General features: G+C 34.6%; 1 protein-coding gene across 1 annotated transcript in view; it reads left to right on the forward strand.

Moving 5' to 3' along the window:
* Positions 1 to 23,224, forward strand: part of LOC149776844 (ubiquitin carboxyl-terminal hydrolase 32-like) — a 173,404-nt gene extending 150,180 nt beyond the window's left edge. Inside the window, exons 28-34 of the mRNA XM_089941578.1 lie at positions 2,666 to 2,752; positions 2,980 to 3,100; positions 6,633 to 6,824; positions 9,346 to 9,604; positions 15,807 to 15,940; positions 18,139 to 18,231; positions 22,811 to 23,224. Of these exons, the coding sequence (XP_089797704.1) occupies positions 2,666 to 2,752; positions 2,980 to 3,100; positions 6,633 to 6,824; positions 9,346 to 9,604; positions 15,807 to 15,940; positions 18,139 to 18,231; positions 22,811 to 22,981 (1,057 nt within the window). The 3' untranslated portion in view covers positions 22,982 to 23,224. The remainder of the gene's footprint in view (positions 1 to 2,665; positions 2,753 to 2,979; positions 3,101 to 6,632; positions 6,825 to 9,345; positions 9,605 to 15,806; positions 15,941 to 18,138; positions 18,232 to 22,810) is intronic.
* Positions 23,225 to 23,753: the final 529 nt, after the last annotated feature.

Genomic DNA, 23,753 nt, shown 5'->3' on the forward strand with positions numbered 1-23,753 from the left:
ATCAATGGGAATGTTGAGTCTGTGATGAGGAACATTTTTGATGGGGTTGGGTTGGAACATGTAATCAAAAACAAGGGAATTTGGGGATATGTTTTCATTGTATTGTTGTTAGCTCTTCTGGTCATACACCAGAGAAGGTTATGAGATGATTTGTCTGTTATCTTCTGATGTCCATCATCCATCCACCTATTAGCACAAATGTTTTCATTACTAAACTACTTTCAGAATAAGCCATGTAACTTTACACTAACATTCATCCCATGGTCAACATGGTCCAAAATGAAAATAGCACTGCACATGCATCCATTATGGCCACAAGAGTGGCCATCTTGAAAATCTTGTTATCACTACTACAGTTCTGAATGGATGGTCATATCAATATTGAGTTTTACTAAAAGACTTTTTATAACGTCTGCTTGATCCTAAATGAAAACAGTGCGGAAGTGACTTTTCAAAAAGGCTGACATGGCAAAACCATCTTGAAAGTTTGTTTTCGTTACTCCTCCTGAATGGAAAGTCATATTGGCATGATGTTTTCACCAGAAGACTTATGGTTGTTCCAAAGTAAAATGATTCAGCTTGGACTTCAAATATGGCCATCACAACAGCCATTTTGAATATTTTGTTTTGCTACCCCACCTGAGTGGATGATGATACTGACATGGCATTTTCAGCAGAAGGCTTATTATGAAGTTAGACAGTCAGTATGGCTGCCATCTTGAAAACCTTGTCACTGCTATGCCTCCTGAATGAAAAGTCTTATCAGCATGTTGTTTTCGCTACAAAATTTCTTACTGTGTCTGATTGATCTTAAATGAAAATGATGCTGATTCGAAATCCAATATGGCCACCACTGCAGCCATCTTGAAAACCTTGTTATTGCAACTCATATGGGACTTTAACTACAAAGACTTGTTATTATGTCTAGTTGGGTCTAAATGAAACGATGATGATTGGTCATCCTGTATGGCAACTGTGGTGGACATCTTGAAAATCTTATCACTGCTCCACATAAATGGACGGTCATATTCACCAAAAGATTTCAAATGATGTCTAGTTGGTCATAAATGAGAATGGTTGCAAATTTGGCTGCCATAATGGCTACGTTGAAATTCATGTTATTGCTGAAAAGTCCTGGAAATTCTTTTTGGTCATTAGAGCATATGGTTCATTCCAGTATTTCATTGGAGTGTCACTTTCCTTTCTCTCTCAACAGTTGTGGCCTCCCACCAATTGAGAAGAATTTTACTTCAGGAAAATTTATGGCACATCATCTGAAAATACTGCCTGTGGAACTGATGTTTTTCATTTTTTCAGATTGAAGGCAGTATAAACTATACAGGTTCAGTGTCATGCCATTGCAGATTCCCACATCAGCTTTTTCCATCACCAACAGTCTCCTCACAAACCCAATGAAGTTACACTTACACAGGGGCTAGAACCACAAATTCATTATGCATGATGTGTCATCATGTTATTGGTCCATTTACAAAGTTAAATTTGGTCAAAATAATATCACTCATAAGACTGTAGATCTATTTATACCATAATCAAGTATTCCTTTTGTCTACCACATATATTACCTTTCACCTTTTATAATATGTCAAAGATTACAATTGATTCCATAACTGGCAATCATGATCGCATGGTTTCTTTATGTCCTGCTATTTTTTACTTATCCCTTTGACTTCCTATCCCATGCCCCCCTTTGGCCTAAGTATACAGGATATGATTTATCTGCCAAGAGGGAAATGAAAAGCTTAATCAGTAAAGTCAATCCTCGTAACTTTGCCTGAAGGCTCCAAAACAAATGTGGGAAGGAATGAGTTTGCACTGAAATTTGAAAAACTTGCTGATAATTTATATCCAATATGGAAATTATTTAAAGGGTTGAAAAGTTGTATCATACACACTAAAGGATGAGTTTATGTGTTTACAAAAATCAAAAATGTTTCATACTAAAATGTTTCACACATTATAACAAGCTTGGGTGACATTCTATTGTTTTTACTTTTTGACACCTACCAGGGGCTCCTGGGGTCAATGAGAGGACTAGAGGCCATTCTGTGCAAAAGTACTCCCAAAAAGCTTTGATATAGCATCCATGATGACATATTATGTTTTTGTTTTTAAAAAATTCACCCCTTTGATCTCCTGTAGCTTCTGCCACCTGAGAGCCACTGGGGCCATTATATGAACATGCATAGAATGTATTAAATAGTTTTAGTAATGTAAGAAAAGTACTGAAAATGTTTAAAAATTCGTATGATTCAACAGAGAAGAATAAGTTGTTAGTATGTTCTTGACCTTTGACCTGACCTGGTCCCTAGGTGGCCCCTGGGGTTGCCGATAAATTTCAAAACTATACAGCAAATCTACAACCCATAGGAATGTCACCGGGACAAGTTTGATGACTAACTATATCACAAACAGTAAAAATATTATATCTGCAAGGAATATGAGTGATGTATATATTTGTACATGCAAATGTACATGCACACAGATACTGACACAAAACTTGTACCACTTTTTTCCAAAACATTTCTTTAAAATTTGACCCATTTATTCAGCATTAATGGTAACAATTTGCACTTGAATTCTCTGTCGTATAGTGTGAATAAGTGATGGGACTGATGAACTAATACAAATTGTTTGTCATTTTCAGTGATGACAGCCTTGGTTATGAGTATCCCTTTACATTAAAGACAGTTGAGAAGGATGGCTTTACTTGTGCACGTTGTCCATGGTTCAGGTAAGACATTTTGTATTGTATTAATCTAACATCTCTCAGATTTAAATATAGAATAATTTTCATTTCATTTTATTCTTTAAATATTTACTATACATGAATACAGAGTATTTCAAATCATCAAAAATGGAATTGAAAAAGCAGAAAACTCCAGAGTATATGTGTTATTTTCAAAAAGCACATATTTTAAATATTAATTTTGTTTACAGGTTGTTTTATATTTATTTTAGGTTTTGTCGAGGCTGTAAAATAGACTGTAACTCAGATTTGTTTGGGTTCGACAGTTCCTTCGTAGCCATAGACTGGGAGCCCACTGCCCTCCATTTGCGATACCAAACCACAAATGAGAGGGTAAGTCCATTCTGCATGCCACTTTAATTTGATAAGTAACATTTTATTAAATATAGGGCTAGTAATTTATCATTCTCAGTAATTCCTTAGTTGTTTTCTCCAATAACTTGATGCTAGGTCAGTGCAACATGAACACATTAGCTTTGGAGAATAACCCGTTTATAATGTTATGACATGCGTACTTCTTACCAATGATAGGAAAGTTTGTTTCGCATTTTGTGACCATACTGTTTCTAAAAGTAAACTTTTGATATCATTTTATAACCTTCTGCAGGCTTTGATTGCTTAGTGAGTATGAATCCATGGAAAACAGCATTTGCAGTGAAATGAAAACATTTGTAGATGTATGGGAATTATAACATACATGTATGTTGGTTATGGCACAGTTACTCCCTTGTAGGATAATAAACAGATTTAGTTGGCATCTTACTGTTAAAGAGACCTTGACAGAATTTGACAGTCATTGTTGCATAGGTATATGTTCAGCATGTGGAAGCATCTTTTAGCAGAGTGGAGGCATTTGATTGTCAGACTGACCAACTTTCCTTTCTTTGCAATAACTCATTTGGTTTGCAACTTTATGCTATGTTACCTTAATTTTCAGCTTTCAGTCTAGTTTTGTCCCCTGAATCCTTTCCACCATATTCCCAGACAGTGTTGTGTGTGGGGGGGTTTGAGATTCAAAAGTGTGTTTTGAGATACCAAAAAGGGTCAGTGTGCCTGATATAAAAATGCAGTGTTATCAGCTTGACAGTAAGCTTCTTCTCTTATAATCCTGTAAAAAATGTTTGGAAATTCAAAACATTTAATAAATGTACAAAGAAAGAAATGTTTGGTAGACTTAGCGTTATCAAATATCAGCACCATACAGATACACGTGCACTCACATAATCACACATGATCACAAATACATGTCACATTTGGAACTGACCATTTCATTGGGGGAAAGGAGAGAACATAATATTTTTAGTTTACTGGGCTTTTCACAGGTAATACAGCTGTAATAAATGCTTTTGTCTAGTTTGTGTGCTAATGAGTTGTCAACACAAATCAACTGTGCCAACATGAGTGTGCACTTATTTATATTTTAGTAAATCTGTTTCATGGCTAAAATCATCCTGAAACACATGGGTCTGTTAATAGTTAGTATTTTAATGAGATCAAGATGATGAATTGAGAATACAGAGAACAAATCAGAATGTTCAGTTTAGCATGTCGAATATGCTACATACAAATGGTACTCCTTTTTCAGCTATTCATGATTTATACTCCAGGTACATGATTTTGTCTAACTTTGTAATTTTTTTGATGATTGTAAATTGTAGCGATTATCTGTGGTTGGATTTGGTGTAGATGCTTAGGGTCTATTTTAAGATATCAAGAATGTAAAATTGCATAAGATCTATAAATAGATGATTACATATATCTTGACAATTTCTAATAGAATTATTAGTAAATATGTTCACAAGATTCAGCCTTTTTCCCATTGGACAGGCTAGTCAGGTGGTATCTTAGAAGAATTAAGTTAATTCCTATACATGAATAAGTATTTTGAAAGATTAAGTAGTAACAGGGTTTGTTCGGTCTTTGAAGGTCTTTGAGAGTTTGGGGAAAATGAGGTAGCATTTTCAAGGTCTTGAAAATTTGGGAAAATTGAGCAGATTACCCTGAGGTCCTTAAAAGTCTTTGAAAATTGAAATAAACCCCAAAATTTTAATTTCTTTCCATAATCACAAATAAAATTGTCCAAGGTTGTTAGATTTGGATGTATAGTCTGACTATACCAAACTGTTTGTTTGTACCCCCCCATACCGATTTCAATAATGGAAACATTTAGTGTGATAAAAAGTTCATTGATTTATAATTTCAAACCTGACTGTGAGTAGAGTTGTCTTAACACTGTTGTAATCTGTGTGTTTTGTGCTTAATGGAAGTTTTCAGTATAATAGACGGACATGCTCAAGATCCATTTCCAGTTCCTGGACATGTCCATTTTCAGCAAAGTTCTGTGTGCTCTACTAGAGATGTACATATGTCATATGCTTCTGATATTTACAGTGTCGAATCAGGCAAAAGAAAAGAATGAAAACAAAAACTTTGCCTTTCACATGGATTTAACAAGCGGTTTAATTTATGTTTATGTGTGCAAAGAGATACAATTCTGCATTCATTGTTTTCTCATACAAATGGTATACAAAATGTTAGCGAAAATAGGTTTTGGAAATCATTGTTTGTAGTGTTTGAAAGTTTGGGAAAAGTCTTTGAATTTATGATTCATAGTTCAGTATGAACCTTGAGTAAGATCTATCATAAGATGTATATTGCGACATATAGTTGTTATAGACTTTAGAAGGCGTATATATTGAGAGGACTGAGCAGTCTGCAGATGTATCTTATGTTGAACTTAGATATTATGTGAGAGGAAAAACAGTTGTTTGGTTTGTTGATTGGAAATAGGAAGTGCTCATTGGACTTCTACTAATACTATTTTATAACTTTTGTGAATTATTCGGATGAGTTCTTGACAATGCCATTTTGATGACATCATGATCCTTGATGGACTAGTATATTTCTGGTTCTGAAATTTATACAGAACTTTATATAGTTTTGGACTTTAATCTAACTTTTTCAGCATTATTTTAGATTAACTTCATAAAACTTTAAGTTCCTCTCACTTCAATGAATTAAATAAAAAGACACAGTTATCTCATCCAGAAACTGAATCAGTTATTTAGAGATAACAGTCAGTGGCTTAATTCACAGATGACATGAAGGGATTAACTCTATAAAAGGGTGTAACCAGTCATACCAACTTGGACAGATGAAAGTTTGGTGTGTGGGATGTAATCATTGTAACATCAAAAAAAGCAACTAACAACACAATCCTTTAACAATATCATCAAATCCAGGAAATGATTATCGCTTGCTGGTTTAATAGACAAAGATCTCATTCACTCCCAAGGCAATATGGATTAACTCCAAAGACAAACAATGTGCATTGTCACTACCTAAACTTTGGCACTACAATAGCAGCTAGGGACCTAAATTTTAGCCTATTTTACAGTCTTTAACACATGACACTAAATGCTTGACCTGCCAGATTTACAAAACAGTAGCCAAACTCCTTTTTCTTTTCTTTTTTTCTTCTTTTTTGTGTTTTTGATCAGAATAGTCTTTACTTTTCAAGTGGTCATGGTTAGAAAGGATTAAATAAAGATCAGTGGTATTCGTCTCTGTTCTTGCAATGTTCGTTCATAGTGCTGGAACAATCTGCATGTCCTGTGGCCTAGTTTGCAATCTACATTACTTGACACTACCTGCATGGCCAAATACAATTTCAGAAATTCGTTGCCAGTCTTTTTGTTTTAGAACAGTCTAAGTGGACATAGGATTAAATTAAGGCCAGTGGCATCTGTCTGTTTTTGTGATGTGGTCATTCATAGCAGTGTTTAAATGCATGTTTTGTCAAGTTATCATGGTTTCTTTTTTAACATAATTAGATGAATTCTACCACATTTTCATTTCTATTTAGTTTTATGAAGAGCACAAGAGCGTTGCTGAAAGTGTTAGGAAGCAGACAGAACCAATAGACCTTGACACTTGTCTACAGGCATTCACCAAAGAAGAGGAGCTTGGGGAAGATGAACTTTACTTCTGCTCAAAGTGCAAGAAACACTGTCTAGCATCCAAAAAGCTAGACATATGGAGGCTACCTCCAGTTCTTGTAAGTGCTCTTGAAGCTCACCTGCTCAAAAACTCAGTTACAGTTTAATTCCATTTCTGATCTCTATATTTCTTTATCTTTCTTTCTCTCTCCCGCTCACTCTCTCTCTCCAGTATATTAGTAAACTTTTATTTAAAAAAAGTGAAAATTGCGCTTTAATTAAGAAAGTAGTAATCTATACATCAGCCCCCCTCTTATAAGGGTCATCCCTTCCGCAGCAGGAAAGTGGCTTTATAAGAGATTTTTCTAGTGGATAATCACACAGATTTGAGCAAAAACTACATACAAAGTATAAAAGGCATAACTAATTTTTAAATATTTAATCTTTTTATTTTAAAACCACAGGAATGTTATCACATTATGGACTTAATGTGAGTAAACTTATCTCATTGCTATTTAAGATATTGATGAATAATGAATAATCATTGTGCTTAACCTCCTCATTAGCAAAATATGGGTATAACTGTCTGTAATTGTCAGAGCATTCATTCTATTTTCCCACTCACTGCATTTGAATATATATATCGATGATATTTATTTGAATCTCTCTGACATAAATTTCTCAGTAGTGATCTAAGGACTCTTTCTTTTCATTTAGTAAAAATGCTTTGGTTTTTCATTCTAAACTGTGAATAGGTATATTTTGCACACTTTGAAACAACTTCTTCCTTCATTGGCAGTTTGTAGTTGTCACATGGTCAGCTTTTTTGTTTTTAGTCTGGTACCCTTTTAAGTACATTTTATAATCAGAAAGAAAGAAGCCACAAAGGCTAAGATACCATTTTACTTGATGGTGACCAGATGTCATGCTGACTTTAGCTGAATAATAGTGTACTTCTCTGTGGTTAGTTTTTGTCATCTTGATAGTTACCAGTAGTAATAACAGAAATTATCACGGTGACAAAACCTGACATCTTAAGGAACACACAGCAGTATGGATAATCAGATTACTTACCTCTTTGAAGGGCCCCAGAGTGGCCAAGTGGTCTAAGGCACTCACCATTACCTATCACTGCCATCTCACCTCTGCATGAGTTTGAGTCTCAGGTTCAGCCAGTGTGGGTATGTGAGAAGGCTTGCCAGTTGCTTCTTGTGGGTTGGTGGTTCTTTCCTGGGTTTTCCCAGGTTCTTCCTCCACCATTTATACTAGCCACCATGTATAGCCTATTTTGTGCTGAAAAATGGCGTTAAACCGTACAACAACTGTACAGCAACAGCTACCTCTTTGAATGGATTAAAGTTAGTTTATCAGCATGTTGGAATAAATGTCAATATGTTGAGTTTAAAAATCAACAAATACAAGTTAAAATTCCATCTATAAATAACAATTATGTGGCCACTTGCAGGCAGTAAATTTGACAGGTTTTGCACTAATATGCTAGGTGCATTAAAGTGGTGGCCATCCTTCAGGGGTGCTTTCGAACGTAAACTTGTCAGTGCCAGAGGATTATGTCCTTATAACGTGGCTTTCAGGTTGTGGACTACCGTGTGCATAATTCATAATAGTAAAAATAACTTAGTATCATGAGTACATGTACATCAATACATCTGATATATTGACACCAATCTAATTATTCTATTATAAATTTATAAGTATGCCAGTCAGTTTCAAAACCTTGAGTATTGTTTTGCAGGCAGGGTAATTTCTCACAAATCTGGTATTTTTTTGAGAAATGATTTTTTAAGGAAAGGCAAAATTAAAGTTTTCTTTCCTGATGCATTGTTTATGGGGGTATATTTCAGCTGTCAATAATGTAAGATTGATCACATTATCAGCTGTAGGCAGGTCTACCGTAATTCTTTGAAGCAAAAATTGGGAATAAAAATATCATCATCTCTAATCCATTTATTTAAGGTCTTTGGCTTTTTAGGAGTCTATCTATAGCCAGTATTGTGCTGGTATGCCCTTAAACTTTATTCATATATAAATATTAAATTACTCCAGAACAACCTTTATGTAGTACAGTCCAAAAGAGATGATTCAATATTTCAGTCAAATCTTTACATAAGCAACATTTACTATTATTTAATATTGCAGGTTTTTTGGGGGTTCTGAGAAATAGTTTACTGCAAGAATCCTGTGTAATAGTTTGTACTGAAATGATCTCAGACTTGAATCTTTTAGTTATTTTTTTACTGATGTATAATGATTGAACAGTTCTTTTCCCTCTAAAGGATTATTCTGCATTCCAATATGCAGACACCTGTTATTCATTCTTACCCAGATTTTAATAAAATAAATATGCAATCGAAATGATTCATTTATCACTATATTTATCTTCATCGGTTCAAACTTTTCAAGAAGTTGTTACAATGTAAGTTTTTCAAAAATTTCCATTTTTAAAACATACTATTTGAGTCAATTCTATTTATACTCATGGAAACCATAAAAAAGCATACCAGTAGGCTGATTATACAAACCAAACCATACATTGTGAGAATAGTCATGTCAAGTATTTATGTTAATAAAACTTCTCAGATTTCGTACCCATTTATTGAGTTTTCCTATTCTTGATTCCAGATAATTAACTTGAAGAGATTCCAGTTTGTAAACGGACGATGGGTCAAATCACATAAAATTGTCAAGTTCCCACTTGAGCACTTTGATCCATCCTGCTATCTAGTCAAGAAAAATGTGAACCATAGTATGTCCTTGTCTTTATGCAAATCTAATTCCATTCCCATATCCACGGACAGTTTCAGTCATGGGGACAGACCAAAAGTGCCGAATATGAATGGAAATTTCACTGCTGATCACTGTGATAACAAAGAGGAAGCAGGTACAGTCATCAGTTACTATTGGTATTGTTTATTTGATTTATATTTTGTAATTGACCATTATCCATAATCAAGGGTAGAAGTTGGGCCTACTTCCCTAGTGTCTTTTTTATTTGTAAACAACATACTATATAACTAATTCTTGACTATGATTTTAGACTATATATTAAGATTATTATTAGGAGCTAAAAATGTTTAATTGGATCTGAATTCAGTACATTGGTATTCCTCTGGGAAAATAATGGTCTACCTGCTCTTTCCCAGGTAGCTTGCTAAAATTTAAGTAAACAGACCTGACCTTGTTTTGACTTTACAAATTGGAGGGATAATTCCATTAAGATGACAGAGTGTTTTCAGAAAATGACTATTGTGACATAGGTAAGATGGAGTGGTATATAAAGTTGTTTCCTTCAGAATTACTTATTTCATATCTTAACATCAGTCTCATTGGAATCTATTTTAATTGTACTCAGTTGAGAGGATTTAGGTTTTTTATTTAAATCATTCATTGGAATTACAAAGTGCTCACAGATTTAGGACAAAATCATTATTTTGGGATTATTGTGAATTCATTCAAGGACATCTTGAATTATATCATTGTGATACTTCAAGACTGTTAGTACATCAATACTATTCCAGGCTATTGGCACATTAGCACATTTAGTACTGGAATTCATTCAGATCACCACTCAAATTCTTGTGCTATACTCTATACTTTTAGACTTGTGATAGAACTTTTGGGACTGTTAGGGATTTATTACGCAATACTGTAAGTTTTTTTGTAAATTTTCACTTCTGTATTGTAGGAAAATAAATTCTTTATTGAATTTGAAGACACTTTTTCGTGTTTGCTCTTTTCTGGTACTAAGTTTAAAACTATAGAATCGTAACAGTGTCCAGATAAGACACTCAAGATTTCTTTTTAGATCACTGTGATAACAAAGAGGAAGCTGGTACAGTCCTTCTTATCCAGATAACTTACATGTGAATCTCACGGACTGGGTTGGGGTGGGGTGTCCTCCTGAGATGTTTGTTTCCCATGACCTTCCCACTACTCACTGAAATCTCTAATTTAAGCATAATTATTAGTGACAAATTTGACCTTTTTTTAAAAACGTTTTTCACAACTTGTTTTATTGTAGTATATTTACATTGATGCATTTTGTGATCACATGACTGCAAACGGGCTTTAAGCAGGACAAGATGATTTAGTTGCTAATTTCAATAAGAGCATAAAACAATTAAATTCCCTTTGATTCTGTCGGCAATGTCAGTTGGTGTCAGTGTTTGAAGTTTGTAGACATGGATTATAATGTGTATGAATTAGAAGTAATTTGAAAGGATTAAAGAGATATGTTGATTTGGTTGGATTGTTGATAGAGTTAAATCAGCATTAAACAAGGTTTGCTTGTCTTCGGCATTTAAAGTTTATAGTTATGTCTAAGTGTACATTATATCCCAGTGCTAAAACACTAAAATCTAAGGAACTGAAATGTCACTTGAAAATTCAGAGATGGATAAAAACAGGAATTTCAGTGGTTGGAATCAAGTTCAAAAGACATGAAAATGCATTCTGCCCTGTCATGAAGCTGATTTTAAAACTGCTATGATGATGCAAATGGCATTGCATGTTATTGAAGCAAATTACATGTGACAACAAATATGCCTTCTCTGAAATCCATGTTCATGGAATCTGCGTCAGATATGGATAAAGATATATGTACCAGGACATCATTTGCCGATTTTATAGCCGAACATAATCTTCCATTTACTGTAGCAGAATATTTATCAGATCTAGTGAAAATAATGTTCCCCTGACTCTGAAATCTCAAAAAAGTTTTTATACAGATGGAAAAAACTAATCGCATAGTGACCCAAGCTTTTTGTCCTCTGTGGGAAAAGAAAGAGACATGCTGCAATGAAAAATACACCATTTTCATTGAAAATCCTACCTCTGTGTTCATTCATTCCAGACAAATTCTTCTGAGGAAACACAACGTTATAAAAAAGATTCTGGAGAGATGGCGGCAGAGCAAAGCTTAATATTTGCCCCTTCCTTCAATCAATACTGCAACAATAGGGCACATCAGGACAAAAATATTTTTTAAAAGAAACTATAAAATATATTAATTAGAAGGTGTACTTAGTCGATCATTAGTAGAAAAGGAAGTTTATAGATAAATAGCTTGAGCTTGGAAGAAATGTTACTGGTATAAACTAAATTTACTTCCGTTGAAAATCATTCCAGCACACTACTATTTTAGTGTACCATACCACATTTAATGCTGTCGGGCATTTCTGCGCACCTAAGGTTTCCTTCTCCAATATTGAAGCAAAACACATACCGAATTCGAACGAATGATGAAAATAAAATACTGCAATACCTACCATTTGAAAAGAGGCAATTGTCACCAGAATATTCTGTTGAAAATAATATTAATTTTGGACATGCGATACCACCCTTGTGTTTTCTTGACTCGCGATATTCGGCCAATTCTGTGCACAGCTTCGGGAAGATGTACTGTTTATCCATCGGGCTATAGAAATGAAACAGATTACTTTGGACTCTTTCTGTGAGCAGTTCAGTCGAGTAGTTAGGTTAGGTTTATAGCTAGTTTTACAAAATTCAACGTAACATTGCCAGTAAATAGCAAGCGATATTAAGCCAACTAAACCGAGCTTGTAAAAAATTAGTAAAATTCAACATTTAAAAAAAATATAAGCTATTATGTGGAAGAGAAACAACAATGAATAGGGTGTAATGTGTTTAAAATGTCTTGTTTATGGGGAAAAAAATTACTAAAGAATTTAGAAACAGACTATAAGCTGTTGGGTAGCAGATGATTTTGTATGTGTGGGACAACTTCTTGCAAAACTGGAAACTTGGATTAAGATGCAGAATGTTTTTTAAGGTATACATTTCCATCTTTTATATAATGTATTTATTTGTATGATTCTAACAGATACATAGTAAATAGGATTTTCTGGGTTACAGGTTCAAGAAGGTCATGGAGTGGGTCTTCATGTTGACATTTACAAATCACATTTTTACATCCATTTTGAGTCGAAATGGGGGATATTTTTGTACACTTTTTGAATATCATTTTTCTTAAAGTATGATCATTCTTTCTTGATACAAAATGGATTTTTGAAAAAAAAATAACCTGTGATCCAAAGTTTACAGAAAGGATGTATCATCACGCAGAATTACCTGATGCGCAGAATTGCCTGACATGATGGTATACAAATTCATCTAAATTTGAAGTCATGTCACTGGAATTTATAGAGTCAGAAAGAAAAGGATTTATCGGTTTTTGATGGATGCACTTTTTGGATGGAAAAACAAATCAAGGATAAGACAATATGGAAATATACTTAATACAGAAAGGCAAGATGTACAGCTCATTGTCATATGGAAGATGGAATAGTGATCAATAAGTCACTGCATAACCACATGCCTGACATCGCCAAGATTAAAGTTAAAAAGGCTATTGACGATATCAAAAAAAGAACTGCAACATTGCATGAGTAAACTTATCAGATCATTGTGACAACAAAAGCAACAATCGATTCTTCAGTTGTCAGTCAAATAATAGTAATTCGTTATGTGAAAAGAAATATACAAAAAAACAAGACAAGGACTTCATGTTCCGTTGCTTGACCTTACCAATCTGCAAGAATTTGTGATTCCAGAAGAATACAAGAAGACTATCAAGAGGAGATACTTTCATTTTGTATAACAGTGGTCCAGGTATTCAATGAATGTTGATTTCTTTTAAACAGTGTAATGTGGCAAAGTATCACATCACTGGTATGCAGATGGAACATTAAAATCTGCTCCACTACTCTTTGAGCACATTTACAGCATCCATACCATACAGTACAATGCATTTATCCCAATAGTTTTTGTTTGTTCTATTGAACGAGGGCAACACAAACACATACAGTCAACTCTATGCCGAACTGAACAAACTCAGATCGACTCTCGATCCAGCAAATGTATGACAGATTTTGAACATAGGCTCTTCTAATTGATTTGAATATATACTGACAGGTGCAACAGTGGGGATGTTTCTTCCACTAAAGCCAGTGCATCTGGAGATCCTTGCAGCAGATGTGAATTGAGGCAGTGATACATTAACAGTCCTGAAAATTTACCGTTACGGTAACAGGTTGCCAACTAACTACCTTGGCATTTGTTCAGTTGAGAATGTCAAGTCTTTAGCAGACTTTTAAGATCTTCATAATTCAGGAAAATGCTAACATACTTAAAGATCTTCTGGATTATTTTGAGAGCAACTTGATCAGAAGACGGGACAGCGTTTGTGGGATGCTCAACGACAACCTATTTTTGTGCTAAATTTGCGGAACTTTTGTGATGCAACCATTCACGATCTGCCTAAAACCAATATTTCATTCAAGGGTTGGCATCATGAATTCATCCAGCTGCACTCAGCCAATCACGCATCTCAATGGGAATTCACTGAGACCTTAAAAAAGAACAAGATTTCTAAGAAACTAAACTGGAGTAATACAGCACTAGTCGACAACCTCAGAAATGGAAAATGAATCTATATGTATATGGCAGCCAGGATCAACACCGTCAAGATCATGGCAATCAACCAGTTTGAATTATGTACGCGGATTAGCATATAGCCAGACCCTTCAGTTATGAACTTTAGTTTTGATACTTTTATATTGAGTTTATTTGTGGACACAGAATTGCATTCTCAGATTTATTTATCTATAATTAGACTTTAGCTATAACTATACTTTAATACAGTATAATAGTATACTTCCTTGGTAATGAAATTTATAATTTATCATTTCTCTTTTGTTGCTTGCCTTTTTTGTCCACTTGCCCTTTTATTGCGCACTGTAATTGACTTATTATTTTGCTCTTATTGACGCACCATGGTAAATTTCATTGGTACCATTGTAGCACGAATATTCTTGCCTGAATTGTAGTAACATCACAGGTCCTGGATCAAGGGAACTATGCCATCTCAGTTATGTCTGGTTTTAATATGGAATAACTAAATGCATTTATCTGAGACAAATCTGAGTGTCTTATCAGCTTTAGTGTCATTGACAGGATTTTCTTTTGGCACTCTATAACAGACTTTGAAAATCATCAAAACTTAGTCACTAGTATATGTAACAATGCATAATTGATATAATTTGCAAGTTAATACTGTTACATTGGTTCCTTACTATAAATCACCTCAGCACAAGATTTGACTGCTCCGGTGGCCTAGTGATTAGAGCATCTGCCTTGGATGCCAGAGGTCGTAGGTTCAATCCCCAGCCGAGTCATACCAAATACTTATACAGATGGTACTAGCAGCTGCCTCGCTAGGCGCTCAGCATTTAGAGGTTAGTGTTAGGACTGGTTAGCCTGGTGTCAGGATAATGTGAATGGGTGGGACATTATGCTACATATCTGTGGCATGATGCCATAGTGCTAGACATCACTATAAACTGCCACACTGCAGACATCGTAGCAATATGACTGAAAAATTGTTAAAGCTATGTTAAAAATCCAAATCACATCACATCAGCAGAAGGTAGATCCAGACATAATGTGGTCATTGTCATGGATACCATCAGACTGGGCGTCTTTATGTTTCAGCTGTAACTGCTATATAATTTATTTTACTTTAGTTCCTAACTCATAACCAGTCATTATGTGGTTCATTTAAAAGATACATTGTTATCGTTGTGTTTTTGCATAAAACCTACTTGTAAGATGAAACATTTATTGCTTCACTGAACAGCATTAATTTATAGGTATGGGACAATTATAATGTAAGTACAGTTTATTGAAAAGCATTATAGGTATGGGACAATTATAATGTGTACAGTTTATTGAAAAGCATTATAGGTATGGACCATTTCATTATATTTACAGTTCATTGAACAATATTATAGGTATGGGGCAATTATAATGTGTACAGTTTATTGAAAAGCATTATAGGTATGGGACCATTGCATTCTGTTTACAGTTCTTTGAACAGCATTATAGATATGGGGCAATTATAATGTGTACAGTTTATTGAAAAGCATTATAGGTATGGGACCATTTCATTCTATTTACAGTTCATTGAATAGCATTATAGGTATGGGACCATTGCAATGTACGTACGGTTTACTGCTGTACTTGTCAATGTGGTTTTCAGATAACTGATTTTTGTCTTCTTGCAGAATGTGTCTCACCCACAAGAAGGAAAGAGGACTCTGATACAAATTCAAAAAGAAATTCCAAATTAGAACATTCATCTGCTGAGGATTCCAATGAATGCCACACCAATTACAAATATAACTTATATGCAATGTCTGTAAGTACATTTCTTACTCCAGGTATAGATCAGTCACATTTACCTGGTTGTTCAGACCTAGTTCACTTGAATATTAGGTATATACTACCTTGGCATGGTATGGTAGGGCCTAGTTCACTTTAAAATTTTATATATATTTGTATATGCATTGTTCTGGCATGGTATAGAAGCCCCTAGTTCTCTTGAAAATTGGGTATATATTGCTGGATATACATTTTACTGGCATGGTATGATGGTATGGTAAAGTCTAGTTCACTGGAAAATTAGAGATATATTGCCATACAAATGTATAAGTTTAGGTTTAAATGGCCACAAATGCTGTGGGTTTGTTTCATATCTTTCTTATTAATCAGCCCCAAATGGAATTGGGAAGTCATGGAATTATGTTTTGTTTTTACCCTGAAATATTAAATATTATCTTATTAATTGGCCCCAAAGGGAATTGGGAAGTCATGGAATTATATTTTGTTTTTACCCTGAAATACATTACAAACATATTGCCATCACAGAGTGTAATCAACAAGCTACCGGTATATCAAACATTTATAATGTAAGTCAGTGAAAGAATAGCCTTACATGATTTGTGTAATTTGGGCAGACTGACACGTACGCTGTTTACAACTGTTAATGATTATGACCTATAATACAAAGTTTGTCAAATTAAGTATGTAAAATATCACATCAGCTTATACATGTATACTTTATATGTAAAATATCACATCTGCTTATACATGTATACTTTATATGTAAAATATCACATCATCTTATACATGTATACTTTATATGTAAAATATCACATCATCTTATACATGTATACTTTATATGTAAAATATCACATCATCTTATACATGTATACTTTATATGTAAAATATCACATCTGCTTACACATATATACTTTATATGTAAAATATCACATCATCTTATACATGTATACTTTATATGTACAATATCACATCATCTTATACATGTATACTTTATATGTAAAATATCACGTCTGCTTACACCTTTGTACTTTATATGTTATCAGAGACATGATTAGTTTACTTCATTCAGGTTCAAATGATTATGACCAACTATTCCTATGAAGCTAGATTTAAAATACAAGTCTTGTGTCTGATAACTCTCGGTGACTGAAACTGTGTAATTTGGAAGTTTTCTACCAAAACTGTTAAATTTTACAACAGCAAAAATTCTTTAAAATATTAATATTTGACATTAAATGAAACGACTCGAATGAAGGCAACAGAAACACAATTACCTGAATTGGCTCCAAATGGCAGTTCCAAAACATTTAAACAGGGTTCTTAAAATGGAATGGCAGAGTTAATATTGTCCTCTAAAGACCGTCCTAATAATAATTAATTTCCTACAAAATGGTTTATTAGATTACCTAATCAGATTTTATTGTTTATTCTGGGTGTTTGAACAATTACTGGCTGTCCAGGTCATAGGTTGTGTCACTGGTTAGTAAACAGTCCAGTAAATATAATTATAATTAGATAATTATAATTAGAGGGGTTGAAGGGGAATCTCCATCAGGTTTTATAAAATTATTGCCTATCACACATACATTGTACTGACATAGTATGAATGAAATATCCAATTCAGTCTCTGCTGTGTGTAATTCATGCATACTATCTTCACAAGTGGGCTAATTTCTGATAAAGATTCAAAAAAGATCAGACCATGAGATCAGTGTGGTAAAGTTGATTGTAATAAAAGTGAACACAAAAGTTGATTTCATTTTGAACTCTAGTTCTCATTCATTTTCTTAAGTTGCAAGTCCAGTAGGCGGGGTTTTGACTCAGTCATAGTAATGTACTATCCCATTTTAGTAGTACAGTCCAACTCAGGTAACAGAAATTCCTCAGTTTAAGTCTTTATCCATTTGTCAGTGGCATGACATTTTCTTGTTGCTTGAATGACTATCAAAATGAGAATAACAATAAAAATGAAATGGCTACCATAATAAAACTATATTCAAATGAAGTCACACTATGATCAATAAGGGATCTAATTTAGTTGTATTCATGGCCACAGTTAGTAAAGTATTCCATCATACATTAACCAGATCAGCAAGCCAAACTTAATTTTAAAAATGCTATTTGGAAATCCTCTAGTGAACAATTATTAACAGTGCAAGACTTCAGAGTCATTACAGAAAGTCAGCTTTGCTAAACGTTTTTTTGTACTTTCAGTGTCATACGGGGATTCTAGGAGGGGGTCATTATGTGGCCTATGCTAAAAATCCCAATGGAAAATGGTACTGTTACAATGATAGCAGCTGTAAGGTAAGTGCAGAGTTTGTTTTTGTTTTAAAGAAGATCAACTGAAGAGTATTTAATATCCATAGATACAGATCATCTGCAGTGATCTGCAAATTTATTTACAATACAATTTTTATGGCATAATCCTTTCCCAAAGTTGGTATGCTGGTATTAAATATTCTAAATAGGGGTCAGACTTTCAGGTCATGTTGGTTGATGTCTAAAATGGGTGAACAATTGCCCATGGTTAACCATGCTCAAAACATTTCATAGGTTTGCTGTTTGTTGGAAAGAAAACTTCAAGCTGATGAAACTTAAAGTGGAAAATTATCTTCTTTCTTTCTTTTCTTTATTCATGGTGTATTTGTTAGTTAAAAGTAAGTTTTGTTTTGAAAACGAGAGCTTTTTTTCTTCAGATGAGGTCAAATGCGTTTTTTGATGCCTTCCCAAATCTCCTAGTTGATGAAAATTGGGATAAGGCCTAATTCCCCCACCCAAGGCTGAGGCCGAACCTACAGGGGCCTAAACATTTTGTTCCACACCAGCCATAAGGTCTATAGAATGTTTTTACTATATGAGCAGTCACTACGGTGGTGAAAAAAAAGGATGTCTGGTTAATGAATGGAATACTAGTACTTGTCTCACAGTGATTAGTCCTTTTGTGATGTGTACTGTCACATGCACAAAAATGCTGACCTTTTGCCAGCTATATTTTATTTCTCAGAGAACAAAGTCCACATGTAACAAGATAAAGCCTGGTTGGGATTTGATCTTTTTATGAATGAGATGTTTATTTATAATATAATTAAACAATGAATTAATCGGACACAATGCTTATGTGCATAAAATCCATCAGTGTGTTTAACAGTGATGTGTAGAGTTCAACAGTGGATAAAAGAATATTATATCATTCCTAAATGGAACTAATCATAACATGTAACTTCAGCGAGTACTCAAACAAGAATCATGTATGAAACATGTAAAAAAAATGATTGACATTTTGGATCTGTTAGCAGGGATGATCAATTTTCAACATTTATAAACATGATATGTGGAACTATCACCAAGGATGATTTAAGACAGTGTCAGCAGAAAGTCAAGGGAATCCCATGGTATTTTTAATGTAGGGGCATATTTTTTTTCCAACTATTGCTCATCCTTCATGGAAGGGACCAGCAGTAACTCTGTTAAAATAGAACCAAACTGGGGTCAGAGGTTTAATACTCTCCCAGACCAGCCTGCATTCTCTGCCTCCGATTTTCCTTGGTGTAACATAATCAAGCTATCATCCTTTGAGACTGAATGGGATTTAAGAAATAACAAACTTATGTGAGTGACAATGAGAAAAAAGATGTATTATCCTCTTGTACTAATGATTGTAATAAGAGTACATAGTATGGACCCAATGGAAAACAATGAAGAAGAACAAATAACTAATTATTTGGAATATTCAGTAACACTATGACATTGTCTCAGATAGTTAAACACTATCATGCCTCTTGTCTCTATAGTCAACCACTATGCTGACATTATACTTCATAGTCAAACACTGTAATGACATTTTTCTTATAGTCAAACACTATACTGACATTTCCCATACATATGACCAGTGCTTACTTGACATTTCTTATGATGCTCTTGACCCGTTGTCCTGGCTCGGTCACTTTAACCACCCAGGCCTTCCATGCGCACACATGTTGGCACGTCTCCTGGCATTCATTCTTCTCTCCTTACTACAGCAGCCTCTATCTACATCTAGTCAGCCAGCACCCAGTTATCCACACCTAGTCAGCTGAATATGAAAAAACAACTTTCCAAATAATGTTTTCTGATTATCATTCAGATTAATACATCTGAGCTTTTCAAATTAGCCACCTGAAATATTTCCTTATGTACGACCTTCTGTAATTTACGAATGACATACTATTGGTTGGCTAAAACAGGATATGATATGCCAAAACTCCTATGCATATATGAACATCTTCAATATTAGTTATAATAGCAACAAAAAAATACTACAATCAGGAGTACTGCATATATGCCTATATCCCTGTCAATAATCTGAACTATACCATCGCTCGTGACCAACTTACATAAGCCATACACTCTTGGTAAATTAAACTAAAAGTTTAATAAAACAATGCAAGCCTATATTATAACATTGAACATGTTTTGCGAAACAACATTAATTTGAACTAAAAAGAATGTAACTCACCCAACTTGTTGGCTCAAACTCTTCAAATCATAATGGCAATCTCACCCTAACAGATAAACATACAAATAGCTTCCCTCTAATGGCTGTCCCAATCAAGGTTCCTAAGTAATATATATAGTCGTGCACAGTAACATGTATTATGCACGTGTCACGCAAGCAATGGAGGCATCACATGATGCAAGGAAAAAGTATATTTACAAAACTGCTGTGGTGTGTCAAACACGTCGCCTTAATAATACTGGAATCTATGTTGGTCTGGTCAAGCCATATCAGGTATTTTGTAACACACCTTCCTTCAAAAAAACTATACCTATTTTATATGACTGAAATCACATAATATGGTTAATAAAATGGTTTAACTTCTGCTGAGATAATCTGTGCCCACATTTTCCATGCCTTTTATAACTTCAATCTGGAATCTGTAAGGTTGTAAAGCCAAGGTCCATCACATCAACTGTGAATTATTAATTTTGGCCTTATTGAGGTAAAGAAGAGGTTGATGGTCAGTTCCCAGATTGAATTCTTGGCCATGGAGGTAGGTTTGGAATTTATCTCTTCCCCAGATGAATGCCAAGCACTCTTTTTCTGTCACCGAGAAATTATTTTCCCTCGTCAGACGAAATATCCTGCTGGCATAGGTGACTGAGAGCTCGACTCCATCCTGTTCCTGTAATAGCACAGCCCAATGTCCTATCTCTGAAGCATCGGTTCTTAGAATAAACATTTTGTTTAATTCTGTAAATTTCAGTATGGGGGCTTCTGTTAGCAGTTTCTTCAGAGTGTTAAAAGCCCTATGTTGATTTTCACCCCAATTAATCTTGTTTGGTTGACCCTTTTTAGTCAGGTCTGTTAAAAGACTTGCAATGGTCGCAAGATTAGGGATGATTTTGAGATAATATCCTGATAACCCAATGAATGACCAGATTTGTTTCTTTTCATTCAGGTGGCAATGCATCCCCGATTGCTGCAAATTTCTTGGGGTTGGATTTCAACTTGTTTACCCTCCACACTACGCGTCCTAAACATTCTTAACTTCCATATACTGTGTTGCATGTGACAGGTTTTACAGTCAATTTAGCCATACGTAATCTATCTGGAACCCTAGCAACGTCACACAGATGCTATTCCCGTGTAATGCTGTTTATAAAGATATCATTGATATAAGTCTCTACATGTAGCAGTCCTTGCATCACTTTTCTGCATCAGCCTCACACAGCTAGCCCTGGTGTTTACCAGACTGAATGGTAAAACTTGAAACTGGTATAATCCACTCACCATCATTTCCTTTGTCTCCACCAATAGTGGTGTCTGCCAATATCCCATTGTCAGATCCAGCTTCGTGATGTATTTGTGCCCTGCCATACATGTGAAGAGGCTCTCTACATCTGGTATGGGTTCAGCGTCCAACACTGTCTGCTTATTTAATTGGCGAAAATTGATGCAGAACCTGTTTATGTCTCTTTTTACTAGGATGACAGGGGAAACTGACTTCTCTATGACCACCTAACTTAGCATTTCTTCCACTTCCCTTTCGATGATATCTCTGGATGCATGAGCATGGAATATTGTTTGTGATGAAAATTATATTTTTGCTGTTGATGATTATGGTGGTGGTTTGGTCATAGCAATAGTGTTAGTGGTGATGATGATGTGGTGGTTTGGTCATAGCGATAGTGTTAGTGGTGATGTTGATGTGGTGGTTTGATCTAGCAATGGCACATGCAGTAGTGGTGATCAGCATGATCATAATAGGGGTGACTGAAGGTGCACATTATACTGGTTTATCAAGTTGTTGTTTTTTCTATCATACATACCACAGTATTATATCAATGTACTGATACTTCGATTGTTTCGGTCTGTATAGAATGTACAGAAATTTCCATGTTGTGGCCAAATGGGATGTGTTAAAAGATATTTAGGCAAAATGCAACTTTGGAAAAATTTTGGATAGAAAAAAAATTGTTGTTTGTTTAGTTATTTACTAGCATGTGATAAGTGCATGTATTCCTTTGTAAGATTGAGAACCATGCTACATTTTTAGGAGAGCAGTTGTTTTCTGTTTGAATTATATGTAATCTCATAATTCAGATAAATTCTTTTTGGTTTTGTTAAGTGTGTTTTATGTTTACTGGCCCTACCTGATAAACATCTTTCCCATGTGTTAGCATTCCACTCAAAATTTCCCTGTCTTGGTCATAGTGATGGCATTAGTAGTAATGGTGATGATGATGATAATGGTGGTGTCTTGGTCATGGTGATGGCAGTAGTGGTAGTGGTAATGATGATGATAATGGTGGTGTCTTGGTCATATTGATGGCATTAGTGGTGGTAGTGGTGATGATGATGATGATGATTGTTATGTTGATTCAGATGACTTTTTCATTCCAGGAGGTAAATGCAGACCAGATGGATACAAATGCAGCATACATTCTCTTCTATGAGCAGGAGGGCATTAACTTCCATCATCTCATGCCAGACACTACCGGACATGAACCAGATATGCAGGAAATAGATGATGAGTTTGAATCAGACTTTAAGAAGTTGTGTGTCCTGCAATAGCCAACACTTAACCCCATTTAAAAGTCAACAGTAAAACAATAAGGAACTTTGATGGTACAAAAACTTACTCAAAAAGCTTTGAAGATGTCAGTTGTTCATTCCAGTTTGTGACATGTCATATTCAATGTAGTTTTATTAATCTGATAAACTGGCTGCCATTCATAATGATTGATAAATCCAATTGTAGGAAAAAAACAGGTTGAATTTCAAGACTGTGTTTGATATTAAAGGAAGATTAACTGAGCTGTGTTATTTTTGTCAAGCCTGCCTTGGCAGTAGTTCAGTACAGCGATCATATTGGCATCAGTTTACATGACCATCCATTCATCCATCCATCCGTCCATCATATCCTACACATCAGACCATCCTTCTATAATATTTTACATGTCAAGATACAGTTGGCTATGGAGTCATGTTACTTGGTACTTGGATACATTTATATATACACAACACTTATTTACCAAACGTTTGGAACAGGCTCAACTTGTTGGCCATGGCCAGCATCTTGTCCCTCTATTTGAAATAGTGAACAGGCCACTAATAAGCATCTGATTGGTCTGTTATGTGCCCAATAGTTTTTAGAACCAGGCCAGGTCTTAGACTCATACAAGTAAAGCAAATTTTTTAAAGTCTGTGTCTTTAATGGTTTTCAAGAAAGTTCTGCCATTCATAATGTTGTATGAAAGTAGTATTTGGATAAGTGAAATAGGATAAGTTAGACTAGACTTTTTTTGTGTCATGTTCATCCCTTGTATGCACAGTACTTATACAT

The sequence above is a fragment of the Sinohyriopsis cumingii genome, chromosome 18 (genome assembly GCF_028554795.1).
Source record: "Sinohyriopsis cumingii isolate HCF-2022 chromosome 18, ASM2855479v2, whole genome shotgun sequence".
NCBI lineage: Eukaryota > Metazoa > Mollusca > Bivalvia > Unionida > Unionidae > Sinohyriopsis > Sinohyriopsis cumingii.